Genomic DNA, 13920 nt, shown 5'->3' with positions numbered 1-13920 from the left:
CCCGCCCCACCGCCATACACCGGCACTGCTGGGCGGCGGCGTTCCACAACCCCACCACATCCTCCCGCCACGCCACATCGCCCGGGAGGATCACCAGCTGTTTGACGAAATCCGACGCCCGCACGGTATTCCCCATCCACGCCACCCGCGTCCGCACGCAATCACTGGCCACCACCTCCCGGACGACGCCGCCCTCCGGCGTCCGCACCTCGACAAACGCGAAGTGGTGGGTGCGGTGGCACAGGAGCGTGGCCGGCCGCCACTGCCGCGGACCGGCGGGGGTACGCAGGAGGGCCTCCAGCAGGTCGGAGGTGGTGCGGGCGGCGGCGGTGTTGATGGCGCGGAGGGTGGTGGTGGGCTGGACGTCGACGCAGAGGCGGAGGTGTGGGAAGGGGATCAGCTGCCGGGTGGTGGTGAAGTCGACCAGGAACCCGGCGGCGGCGGTGTCCACGACGAAACCGTGGCGGACGGGGGTGTCCGGGTCGTCACGGACGTCCACCGCGTTCCAGCGGTACACGTCATTCCCACTCAGCATCCTGCGGGAGTGATCCACAAAATCCGCAAGTAAAATAATTATATATCACCGTCGGAAAATGCGGCCCTTGGAACTCGTATAAATAATTATATGCCGATAATGCCGGTATAGCCGTGTTAAATGGGAATATAGATCACGAATTACAAAGTTCTCCCAAAACATACACGATGTGAACTGCGATTGCCCAGATCAATTTGAACCAAACAAGAACATGCTGATGTTGTGAAGTGAACACTCGCTCATGATCAGCTGTTGCGGAGCATATGGTGTCGCGCAGTGCAAGACACTGGCCTCGTGCTGACCTACTAACCCGCTAGGGATGAATCACACAGTTTTATAACACGACAGCAGAGAGATACGACGGCTAGCCGGCTCGACAGTCTGGACCACAAAACCGACCAAGTCTGTCATCGCGAGCCGACTTGACCGGAAATTTACAAGTACAACCACATAATTATTATTATGGGAAATGGGAAATCATATACTGCCGAGTGCTTGTTAATTTTTGCTTAATGCGCGACTTAAGAGAAGTGTGCCCTCCACTGCCCGGTACACCTGTACCTGCGATTTTTCAATCTTTCCCTTAATGCACCTGTCCTGTCCCTGAAACAAAAACGGCGTTCACGCCGATGTATACAAATCATCTGGCTACAGGATATCATAAAACGGCGCAAAAAAAAAAGTGTTCGGGAGTGCGGGAAAGCGACAGTTCCCGTGTATGTACCCGAATTCGGGGCTATATTACCGGTATACTGTATTTCCCTTGAGACTTTAAATAATATATATAGATAATATACCATTAATACCAATACTGATTGTGGTTGATTCTTCAGGAATTAATTGTCGATCATTTTAAATAGGGTCGATATCAGCGCAGACTTTTTCTTCCCGTGAACGAACTGCGTAGTGGCTCGTAAATAAACTGAGTTTGTTCCGTAAATTCAGAAGCCGGCTGTAGACTATTGCTAACACCGGCTAACAATCGGTACATGTACACGGTCTACCTGCCCTGCTTAATGTTCATACGCATACAGTACTCGTACCGGCGATTGATAAAAACGTTGCCATCAGACAACGAATACGTACATGTACATGCCAGCAAACAATACAGGTATTGCATAGTCACACAAACGATCATTTCCGCATTTTAGGGAAGTGGGCCGGTACATGGTAACAAATTATTATTCGTACACATGCACGAAAACTTACACTTTCGCGCACTCCCAAACACATTTTTGTTCGGTTTATGACATTCTGTAGCCAGAAGATTTGTATAAAACCGTTTGTGCGCGCAACATCCGGTTCAGGAGTTATAGCTGTTACAAAACTCTAAAAAGTTTAGATGTATTTGCACGTACCGTTACTACCGTAAATGCGCATGTCCGAGATCGCTTTTACACCGATCCAGACTTCCATCATTTTTTTCAAATTTGAAAATGAATTTTAAAAATTTTTGAAAATTCATTTTAAAATTTGAAAACATGCTAGAACAGTGGATCGGTGTAAAAACGATCTTCGTGTTATGTGCATTTACGTGCAAAATTTGAGGGAGATCGGTCCATAATGAGACTTTTGGTACAAATGAATGCTTTTACACTTTTTGGGATTTCCTAACGGCTATAACTGCCGAATCGGATGTTGCGCGCACAAACGGTTTTCACACCAGCGTATACAAATCTTCTGGCTACGAGTACAGAATGCCATAAACCGAAGCAACAATGTGTTTCCGGGATTGCGCGAAAGTGCAAGTTTTCGTGCCTGTACAGGAATTTGTTACCATGTACCGACCCACTTCCCTTAATTGCAATAGTCAGTTCTGACAGACATGCATGGAGTCGATAACAACGTTACGGTATCGGTCATTTGATAAGCTAGACAGAAGTCTTGATTGATAAAGCTAAACAGAAGGTCAAGCATCCTGCGCCGTTACACTGACATCACTCACATCAGTACATATATACAAATCTTTATTCAGGCTCGCACATAGACACATTAATAAGAAGCAGTTTACACATGAAAGAAACAACCAAAATCTTTATATATAAAAATAACAGCAAAATGATTCTACTATAGTCTATAGATACACTACGGCAGGTAGGTTCTATCACTTGGTGCAGCAGAAATTGCGGCAGTTGGCGGCGCTGAAGTCATTGCCGATCTTGCGGTCGCAGACGCCCTTGTTGCAGTTGCTGCCGCACTGCTGGCAGGATTTGGAGGGGATGCTCTCGTCCGAGCCGCACCGGGATCCGCTGGCCGTCGCGGTGCTGACCACCAGGGCGGCCAGCATGGCGACACAGCATACAAGCATCACGCTGCGGTTCATTGTCGATTAAATTAGCAAACTGTAGTAATAATTTGGTGGGAATTTATCTGACAAGCGTGTACCAGTTGGGGCGCTTATATACTGCTGCGCCGGCATCAACAAACACGCGCTTTGTTGATTGTTTTCCCAGCGTTGTTGACCGGTTATTTACTCGTCAATGAAGACATCCGCCCAGAGCCCGGAAAATACCGGCTTGATTCGCCGGAAAACCTGCTAATTAATTAAATATTATTGCTGTTTTCGCTGGCACAGTAATGAAGAATTTTTGTTTTTACCGAGCGCATAAACATACCGGCCAAAAATAATTCGGCTGTTTGCTTCGTAATAGCCGGTCACGTATTATTATTCCGAGTTATTTTATTCACAAGGACCCACGGCGGTACAACCTACTCGCGCATCGGTAATACCTTCGAAAATACTCGTACATTCATAAAAATGCGAGTATCATTCACAAAATACACTTGTTATTTCGATGACTAATAAAGTTAATTTTTAATTAATACGATTAGAATTGTCTGTTACATAAGTGTCTAGAAAACAATCTGCGGTGTAAATATTTTTTACAAAACCTATATTATGAATAAAAAAGGCATATATTATGAATATATATATATATATATATATATATACACTAAAATATTGTTAATTAATGTAACAGACAAGCACGAGGAGATCACGAGTGAGCTTTATTGTACCAATCAAGTGGGAACAATGCTGCGTAATAGCAGGAAAGCCAGAACAAAGCACTGATGGCTAAATCTAGCAAGTTGATGCCAGGAAGGTTCTTGAGCGTCCCATGGCGTGAAAAGAAGCAACCGGCGGCAAGCACGTGCTGTGTGCCATCAGCTGTGTGATGATGCGCAGACTGGACTCTATCCAACGCGAGCGTATGAACGCTGAGTCATACTGCGAGAGAGGAACGAGAGAGCAAGTGTGGCTCAGTGTATGCGCTGCGCATATCCGCCTCAGCGGATGAGTGCAGTGCAGCAGCACACGTACGTACAGCGAGAGAGGTGATAACGGCAAGCAATGGTGCAAGTACGTCCAGTGTGGACCGTACGCACCAGGCGCAGTCGTACGCCTCTGACATTAATTTGAACAATAAATATTCAATGAATTTTTTAATATAAATATGAATAAAAATTTTAATATTATTTATTTATTGAATAGTTATTGTTTAAATTAATTAGCAATATTTAAATGTCCCAGTGTCATTAGCGAACATATCACTTTGACGTTGCTAAAACGAACTTTGACGTTGCCTTGTCAATTTAATTCCAATTACCAAACACGCGATGCAAACATTAACAAAATGCACGAATACATTAAGACTTTAAACACCGATATACAGCATAAAACGGGCCTGTACCGTAGCGTCAACCAGGTGAAAACCATTACAACAAAATGCAGCAGAGGGATTGGATCATTGGGGCCTGTACAGTGAAAGATTAAAAAATTAAGAAAATCCAGTGCGTATGCAGAGACGAGCAGCTCATTCCGGATTAGCGAGAGACGGCAGACTGGAAGAAATTCTCATTAAATGCACTCCCATCATTTGGCTCAGAGTTTACAAACACAAGCGACCATCCGTGCTGGTCCAACAAGGAGAAATGCCACAAAAAAATCCAAGAACAACAAAACCGTAGCGCAGTCCAGATCCATTAACGGCGCGTGCAGATCCATCCGGTTTTCCTTCCTCTAAGGCTAAAATTAACATTTCAACGCTGCAAATTAAAAAGAAATCCAATTTATTACACCGAGCTGAAGCTCCGAGCACTGGAAACTCAATTTTTTACAATTATTATTTGATAATTTTAGGCGGAGAATTTAATCAGAATTCTGGCTTAAAAAAACTACGCTTCAATAACCGTGTAAGAAAAAGGAATACTATTATATCATTTAATCTCTTTATTTATAGCAGCCAAGGTATTCGGACAATAAATAATAAAAATTAGTTTTCCATTTCAATTTATTTCAAAACAAACTGTATTCCAAAAGCAAACCGGGCTTCGCGTATTGGCCACGATTTGAAATAAATAAATTTAAATATTTATTTGAATAGTTCAAATTAAATGTCGATCTAATACCATACACTGGAGTAGCTGCTGAAAACAACGATATTATTAGTAAATGTCTATTTTATTAAATTTCATTGTTTATAGCAGAACAAGAACTAAGCAGGTATTTTTTAAAAAAACAAAACTCGGTGTAGTAATTGCAAATCTGAATAAAATCCATTTTATTTCCGATAATTTGAGAAAAAAAGGTCTTAAATCGGTCTAACCAACCTGTTATTTGACGACGACATTGTGGAAGTTGCTACAGGACAGCAGACACGACGGAATGGATCGGCCCTCATGGCAGTTGTGCCGCTGCAGATGCGCCGTCATCTTCTCCAGGACCTTGGTGCGGAAGTTGCACGTGTTGCACTGCACCATCTTCCCGGCCACCTTCTCGCGCACGAGGCTGCACCTTGGAGACCAGACTACTTGCGAGGGCCGTGACGCGGTCGGCACCGGCCAGGCGGGAATGCTCACGCTACAAACACACAGATCACGCTGAATTTTGGACAAATAAAATGCCAGCAGAATTCAAATCGATTAATCATAAACATGTACTTTCTGTGTGAACACGATTAGTTCTATTCGCCGTTTTCACTACACACAATCCCTGTTGCTATGACAACTTGGGAGTCGGGATAAAGAAGCGGGATTTTATCCTCTATTGTTTATTCTATTTTTTTTTTAAAAACGGGTTTTTTCTAAAAATTCTATGTAGTGGGATATGTTTCTAAAAACGTGGGATTTTAATCTAGAAATTCAAATTTTGGCGGGAATTTTTCTAGAAAGCGTATTTTTATTTTTCGATTTATTTCTTATTTTTATATTTTGAGTAAAATAACACCAGAGTTCCTTACGTAAACGACAGGCGGACGTAATTCTCAATCTCCTCCGGCGATGAGCCCTCCGGATCGCCGATCTCCCGCACAGCCGCCTTGACGGCGCGCTGCACCCGGCTGCGGGTGTTGACGGTGTCGATCTTGAAGCGGCGCAGGCCGAGCAGACTGTCGGGGTCCTTGTAGCACTGCAGGCCCTTCGTGTACACGGTGAGCAAGAGCCCCGTGCTGACGGCCAGCTCCAGCTGGCGACGCACCTCCTTTGCGTCGTGCACCTCGTGGTGCGTCTTCAGCGTCTGCAGCATGCGGTCGAAGCCGGGCCGCTGCTTCTGCTCCTTGATGCGCCGGATGGCCTCCTTGAATCTGGACAGCAGCGGACACGCGTCGGCCCCCGGGGGCGCGGGGGGCAGGGTGCCGGCGGAGGAGGGGGTGTGGGTGCTGGGGCTGATCTTACTGCCGCCCATCGTCGCGCATCTACACGAGAACTACAAATAATATTACAAATCAAACAGAAAATAAAATGAAATCCTAACAATAACATACACAAAAGACAATTCATCTGACTTTTTTATAAATAATTCACGCAGTGCCTAACAATAACATATAAATTATAAAGAATTAAACGGTTACTGTATACGAATAACCATTCGATTTTTTAAAAGTTAGGCACTGCATGAATGATTTATTTTTCATTTTATGCAATTATACCATAACGATTTTGAAATTTATCATACGGGTCTTCGTTTTTAATACGATAAAAATAATTTATCGAATAAAATTACAACGTCACGGCTTTCTAAATATCGTATTCATTTTTACATTTTACTTTGTCGAACTATCGTAAGGCTTTTGAATTAGCGTGATATTTTTGCTTTTATTTTGTTTTGTTGATTTAAATTGTCGCTTTTTAAATTATCGAATTTATTTTGATTTAATTTACCCGTTACTGAATTAAAATAACGGCTTCTCAATTATTAGCATTAAATTCTCTTTTCAAGTTTTTGAATTATCATAACAGAGCCGATAGCCCATTCCCGGCTAGAATGACATTAAAATACTTACTGAAATAAAATTTAAATCACCAAAATCCAAAATAACATTAAATTTAGAAAGTCTGAAAAGTGAGAGCGCCCGAATGAATTTTGATGCACTACGACGAAGTACTGTACATCAAAAATCAGTCGGGCGCTTTGAATCCGAATACTTCTACGCTTTGATTCCTTCGTATACAAAGTAACTTGTACGTATCCAAATGCACAGCACGCACCTGCTTTGAGATAGAGCAAGTATCTATCAAGTTTTCCCGTTTCCGAGGCAAATATCCAGGAACCCCGTTCAGAAAGCAGCAAGGTCCTCGCGGCCTTGATTGACGATGAACTCAGAGACCGAAATTATGCGATCAAGATAAGCAGCGTCACACCGAACTGGGTCAACCAGACACCACCATACAGACACAGCTAACGATTATTTTCTGCCCGCGTCGCTTAAAAACTAAAAATCCTTCCTAGAAATCACGATCCGGTCCCCAAAATATGCATGAAACCCCCAAACGCGGTTTAAGGAACAGCGAACCCAACGTAATAAAATGTCATGCACGTGCTGGAAAAACAACCACGCGTGACTGCGTCCCTTCTTCGTAATTTTCGGCCAGGCAGCATGCAAAACCGTTGTCCGTCGAAACTCTCCGTCACAGTCTGACAGGCCGATCGATAAGCCATAGAAACGTTGCAACAATGGTCTGTGGCAGGCCGTTCAAGCCGCATTCTGACGTCAGCCAATCAGCACGCGCGAATTGGACACACTGCATCGGCGTTTGTCCGGCGCGGCACACCACAGCGTATCCATCGCCATCTGAACGCGTTCTATCGTGAATCTTTTTTCCACATTCCGGAAAACACGCTTTTCTCCTGTTCCCGCCGCATTCCGCGTTCTAATTGATTTATTAGTCATCCAACCACTAGGATTAATTTTCACTCTACCTTTGTGACGTAATAATCTGATACTGCGTTAATTGTTGCGAAAGTGAACGGTTTTGCTAGTGAAACGTTGAAGGATGATCACGAGCTCGTCTGTGGTGATTTCCTTCGAAAGCCCAGTCTGTGCGTGAGGAATCGTTGAATTCGTGCGGAAGCGGGTTCTGCGAGGACTCTGTACATTCCTGCACCATCGCTGGTCTGAACTAACATCCCTAGCGTAGCGTGTATAGTTATACTGCCCCTGAAAGTGATCTGCGATGGGTTCGTACCTGTCTTCACCCGTTCGCGACAAGCATTCCGAGGACGCCACGGGCGCCAGCGGACTGCGTATTGGCACGTGCGAGATGCAGGGCTGGCGGATTTCTCAAGAGGTTAGTTTCTCTTTGAGGTCCTCCTGTTTCTGAGCCATCAAAACTACTAGTTTTTCGACGGTGTACCGCAGAGTTCGTCATAGAAGGCGGGGAACCCATCGAGGTTTCCCGCCTTTTTGCCCGTCCTTTTTAGCTAGGCTAAAATTCTAGCCGTTTTCGGCGTTTTTCACATGATTTAAAACTGAAGTAATTTTAAAGAATATTTGAAATTTAGGAAATGAATTTGTCAAATTTATTTTCCGAGTTTAAACAAGTTGCATAAACTATTTTTCCGAATTTTAAAAAATATTTTGCGGGGTTTTTGCCATTTATTTTCCGAATTTACTTATCGATGCATCGTCATTTTCAACATTTATCATTGCATCTTCTTGAGTAGACGTATAATTTTTTCACCTTATTTATAGCAGTAACAATTTTAAAAATTACGATCGATTCGGAACATTTTGAATGCTCGGAGCCTCGTTTGAAGTTTTGTAATGATTTTATTAATTCGAATCTGTGGTGTTTCATACCGTTCTTGTTTTAGAAAGCACAGTGATTAACGCGACTTGCTATAGAAAATATTGAAATGTTGATAAAAGAACAGCGATGACGGTATTGACTGCGATTTATAGGACGCTCACCTGGCCCTTCCCGACTTCGACCGGGAGCGGCGCGCCATGCTGTTCGCCGTGTTCGACGGGCACGGCGGCTCGGAAGTGGCCAAGTACGCCGCGCAGTACCTGCCCAACCATCTGAAGTCCCTGGCCAAGTATCAGGAGGGCAAGTACGAGGAGGCCCTGGAGGAGGCCTTCCTCTCCTTCGACGCCACCCTCAAGGAGCCCCACGTCCAGAAGATCCTGCGCGCCCTCTCCAAGGACGACTCCGACAATGAGGCCCACGCATCCGGTTAGTAAGCAATGGAGCCTTGAAATCCCTGGCTGTTTTAAATGCATTTGATTTGAAAGAAAGTGGAAACTCAATTTGAAACCTTTGAGTAATTATTCTGAAACATATTGTGATATTGGTAATTTTCCGAGAACGTTTCGAGTTTAAGTCATGGGCTGAATCAAAACTAATTTTACCGCTCGTTTTTGTCCATCGTTTCCTGTTAAAGCCTTTTAAAAGTTGCAGAGAACTTCCGTTTTTTCGAAAAGTATTGATTTTCAGCGATGGCATGAATAAAATTAGTGATTTTTTCCTTCATTTTTGTCATTTTATCCGCTGCTGTTCGTCAAATTGCTATTAGATATATCGGCAATTTTTTGTTTCTGCGAAAGCTGTCTCGCTTTTCGTTTTTTTAGCGATTGATTGAAAAAAATGATCAATAATTATTTTTCGCTTATTTTAATCATTTTGCTCATTCATTTGAATGGTTTTAATTTTGTCCTGATTTCTTCTTCGATTAAAATTGGTGAAAAATCTACTATCTTTAACAAATGAATTTTGCCAATTTTTTCTGTGTGCAGAGGGCAGTTCGGACGACGAAGACCTGGCCGGGCTGATTGACGACGCGGACACGCCGATCGACGAGCTGGCGCTGCGCTACCCGGCGGCGACGCTGCAGCGCATGCTGCAGGGCCGCATGGACGTGACCAGTCTGCTGCAGAACATGGCCGAGCGCATGACGGAGGAGGAGGAGTCGGAGAGCGAGGACAGCGAGGAAGAGGAGGGGGACGACGAGGACAGTGAGGATGACGCCAAGGAGGACGTGGATTCGCAGGCCGAGCTCACCGAGTCGCAGTCAGAGGATGAGGAGCACAAGGACAAGGATAAGAACGGGCCGGCCAAGAACAAGAAGAAGGCCAACGTCCGTCTGGAGCATCTCCACGAGGGCGCCGGCGAAGCTGGCGACACTGGTGGGTATTTTTCATCTAATTTCTTATCCAGTTTGTATTTTTATCGGTTTTTGTTGTCGGTTTTCTTCTTGTTAATTTCTGATGTTTTTTTTTATTATTTCCACTCCTACCTTCTAATTTATAATTTCTCCTAATGTATATTTTATATTAATTATTTTCTGTATGAATAATTCTAATTTGTATAGTCGTCTTCGTCATTTTTCGGTGTTGATTTCATCATTTTTCGGTGTTGATTTGTCATTTCTGTATAAATATTTTCTGATTTTTCTTATTTAATTTTTTTTTATTTGAAATCTGCATGGTTTATTTTAGCTGCCAGCGGAGTGAATGGTCCAACTTCGGCTGTAAAGGAAGATGACAAACAGACTGGTCAGTCTTTAGAAATCTGTCTTCGTTTACTGCTTTTATATGGTTTCTTTTTGTGTGGAACACTTTTTCTTTATTTATTTGCTTGAACTATAATTTTATTCAGTTGTGAATGAAGTGAACGGACCCACTACCTCGGAGGAAAAGAAAACAGACGAAAATGAAAAAAGCGGTAAATATGTCTTTGCACGCATTTCCCGGGAGCTGACGTTGTTTTACAGTTTTCTGTTCTATAAATTAGCACTCTTCTAATGTTTCTGATTTTATGATTTAGTATTTATTTATTTGAAAATCTTCTTTGAAAACTTTATTGACTAAAATATTTTTCCTATTAAAAGATATCAAAATTTTAAGAAATAATATATATTTGTATCAATAGCGCGGGATGAGGTGGACGCGGCGACGGCTAAACCATCCGCGGAGAAAGTGGACGCACCGCATCTGGAGAACGTGCAGGCCGGCGGGGGGTCCGGGGATTTGGCGGTGTCGGCGGCCGCCGCGGCCCGGCCGACGTTGATCTCATCGGTGGAGACGAGCGTGATCGTCAGCGTGGGCAATCCGCCGCCCGTGCACAAGCCCAACATCCGCCCGGCGGTCATCCCGCACTCGCGCATCATCGACGACGACGCCGCCGCTTCGTCGTCCTCCGCTGCGGGAGCGGGGGCTCCGTCCAGTTCCGGGGGTGAAGGGGACGCCGAGGCCGACACCGCGGACGATGATTACGATCCGCATTGCGACGAGGAGATGGAGGATGAGGACGACGAGGAGGAGGAGGAAATGTCAGTTCCGTTTCCTGTTATTATGGTTATTTTTGATAATTATTTTGTGGGAAATTCCTCCTATGTTGCCACGCATTAGTCTTTTTTTAAATTGTATTTTCCGGAATTTTCCTTTTTATTTGGCCATTCGAAATTCGAGTAACAACAGATTTTTTGAGTACAAATCTGTCTTAAATTAGCGCGCAGTTTAAAGAAATCTGTTAGAAACGTAGAGCTAGGACGAGTTGTTTTAAATTTGAATGACAATTTAATTTAATATTTCTTCAGTTTAATATTTTTAATTTACGGAGTTTTACGCTATTAATTCATAATTTATTTATCATGGTACGCATTTTTGCAAAAGGCTAGTGCGCATTTTTCAGTCCTGTTAAATTTGAACATTATGATAATTTATTCTTTAATTTATTGAGGTTTATTTAGCGCGGATGTTTACTGTTAAAAGATGCCCCGCACTTTGATGTTTGAAGTTCAAGAGTTAAAAATAGCAGCTCACTTTTTTATCCAACTTAATATACAATTGCATGGCAAATTATCGTCAGTTTTTAATCGGTAAAAATGGCAGCTCACATTTTCATCCAGTAAAAATGTCCAGAACAATTTGCGTCAGTTGTTGGGCTGGTTTCTATTGGGTGTTGTGTTGGTGTTTTCGCAGGCATCCGGCGGTGGCGCGTCGTCTGCAGTTGCAGAGTGAATTTCTGGAGTGGAGCGGCGGCGGTCGCGCGGTGGTAAGCCTTTTTTTTAGTTAAAACTCCAATTTCATCTGAGCGTTTGACTGAGCTTTGGTCGCAGCCGGGCTACGATAGTGGCGCGACGGCCTGCGTGGCGCTGGTGGTGGACAACGTGCTGTACGTGGCCAACGTGGGCGACTCGCGGTGTGTCGTGTCGAAGATGGGCGAGGCCATCGAGATGTCGCACGACCACAAGCCGGAGGACGCCCTGGAGACCGAGCGGATTAATCGCGCCGGAGGGAAGGTCACCGCCGACGGCCGCGTCAACAATGGTCTCAATCTCAGCCGGGCGCTCGGTAATTTAATAACTTACTAATGTTTAGTTAAAACATTTAAAAATAGCAGCTCACGTTTTTATCCGATTGGGACAAATACCCTTCCCATGTTAATCGGGACAAATTCTTCATTTGATCCTATTAGTGGAGCGAAGCTCGCCTTGTACATATTGAGAAATAAATCAACGACTTGCTAATTGTAATGGAAAATAAAATTAAGCAAAAGTAAGCTATAAATTGTGCAGCTAAACAGCCAAACACATAAACAAATCTTATTAAAATACCGTGGTTACGCAGGTTGTTTAAGCGCCTTAAAACAGTAAATTTAATAACAAAGTGAGAAGAAAGAATTAAACTGATAAAGAATATGGTAAGTAAGAATTAAATGGATAAAATTATAGCCGTGAAATAAAATGAGAAAAATGAAATAAAATGCTGGATTGTAAGGGTTTTCCGTTTTATCGTCTCTGTCTGCAGGCGATCACAGCTACAAGCGGAACGAGAGCCTGTCTCTGGCCGAGCAGATGATCTCGGCCAAGCCGGACGTGCGCAAGTTGGAGCTGACCAGCGAGTTCCAGTACATCATGATCGCCTGCGACGGCATCTGGTGAGCACGGCAATTTGCGCGGGTTGTTGCTGGAATCGTGCGCTTGGCGTTCTCGCTGATGCCTGATGAGTGATGGCTGGTTGTTTAAACAGGAATTCCATGGGCAGTCAGACCGCCGTGCAGTTCGTCGGCGAGCATCTCTTCGAGCACAAAGAGCGCAACTTGTCCAAGACCTGCGAAGAGGTACACGCACGCAAATTACCAAATACATGTAATTCAGTTTTTACAAATAGCAATGCAGGAAAATTTGCATGATTAACAAATTCATGTCATAAGTGCTTCGGAAAATAACATAGGATAAAGCAGAATTAAATAAAAATATGCAGTTAAACCAGAAAGCGAAATAATCAGATTAAGATGAAATTATTAAATCAAAAATAAAACGTACTTATATTTTAATATTATTATCAAATTAATAAATTAAATAAATTGGTAAAGTAATGTGGAAAATTAAATTATTAAAATAAATTGGTAAATTAATGTGGAATTAATGCGGGAATTTAAATTGGTGGAATTAATTAATTATTGTGGAATTAATGTGGAAAATTAAAATCATTAAATTGGGTAAAAAATGCGGAATTAATGTGGAAAATTAAAGTAAATTGGTAAATTAATATGGAATTAACTGGCGGACAGCTGTTCGACACGATCCTGGCCCCGCACTCGGGCGGCGACGGCACCGGGATGGACAACATGACCTGCATCATCATCCAGCTGCCGGGCGACGGCCTGACCACGCTGCCCGCCCCCACCAACGGCGTCCACGCCCAGCAACCCACCGCCACGCCCACCGTCAACGGCGCCGCCACGGCGAGCACGCTGAAACGTCCCGCCTCCGAGGAGCGCGAGGAAGCCGCCGACGCCGGCGTCAAGAAGGCCAAGGTGGACGCGGAGAACGGCGCCACCACCGCAAACGAGTCCAGCGTGTAACCGCCGCGCGCGGGCGGGCGCCGCGGGCGACAGAGTATTCCGCAGAGTTTTTTTCTTTTTCGGCGCTTTTTCTCTCGCGTTTTTTGGTTAATTTTTGTGTGGGGATGTTGGTTGGCCGATGGAGCTGGTAGTCAGAAGAAAAAGGAATTTTCGAGGATTACAAGAGATTTGGTTTTTTCTGTGTCGCGTCCGTTTTATTTTTCGCGCAGATTATGGTGGTGTTTATTGCGGCGGATTTGTTTTGGCATCACGTTCACTTCGCACTGGGCAGTATCGATTATTTGTATAGAAACGTT

General features: G+C 43.9%; 2 protein-coding genes across 3 annotated transcripts; one reads left to right on the top strand and one right to left on the bottom strand.

The window, feature by feature from the left end:
- Positions 1 to 5756: 5756 nt before the first annotated feature.
- Positions 5757 to 7446, bottom strand: LOC129582315 (histone acetyltransferase KAT6A-like). The gene is made up of 2 exons (XM_055473821.1): positions 7022 to 7446; positions 5757 to 6228 (listed from the first exon to the last, which is right to left on the bottom strand). The coding sequence occupies exon 2, from the start codon at positions 6216 to 6218 to the stop codon at positions 5772 to 5774; it is 447 nt and encodes a 148-aa protein (XP_055329796.1). The 5' UTR covers positions 6219 to 6228; positions 7022 to 7446; the 3' UTR covers positions 5757 to 5771.
- Positions 7447 to 7642: 196 nt separating this feature from the next.
- LOC129582506 (protein phosphatase ppm-1.G-like) lies at positions 7643 to 13874 on the top strand. Of its 2 annotated transcripts, XM_055474019.1 has the most exons (11): positions 7643 to 8101; positions 8716 to 8989; positions 9550 to 9939; positions 10252 to 10308; positions 10412 to 10477; positions 10685 to 11084; positions 11737 to 11809; positions 11874 to 12108; positions 12565 to 12694; positions 12787 to 12877; positions 13331 to 13874. In XM_055474019.1, the coding sequence occupies exons 1-11, from the start codon at positions 7988 to 7990 to the stop codon at positions 13622 to 13624; spliced, it is 2124 nt and encodes a 707-aa protein (XP_055329994.1). In that variant the 5' UTR covers positions 7643 to 7987; the 3' UTR covers positions 13625 to 13874. The 2 variants fall into 2 exon arrangements, with proteins under 2 accessions (XP_055329994.1, XP_055329996.1); XM_055474021.1 differs by lacking the exons at positions 10252 to 10308; positions 10412 to 10477.
- Positions 13875 to 13920: the final 46 nt, after the last annotated feature.

This window comes from Paramacrobiotus metropolitanus, unplaced genomic scaffold (genome assembly GCF_019649055.1).
Source record: "Paramacrobiotus metropolitanus isolate TYO unplaced genomic scaffold, Prichtersi_v1.0 Parri_scaffold0000007, whole genome shotgun sequence".
NCBI lineage: Eukaryota > Metazoa > Tardigrada > Eutardigrada > Parachela > Macrobiotidae > Paramacrobiotus > Paramacrobiotus metropolitanus.
Note: the sequence above shows the minus strand (reverse complement) of the source record. Positions and strands in the feature narration are given on the sequence as shown.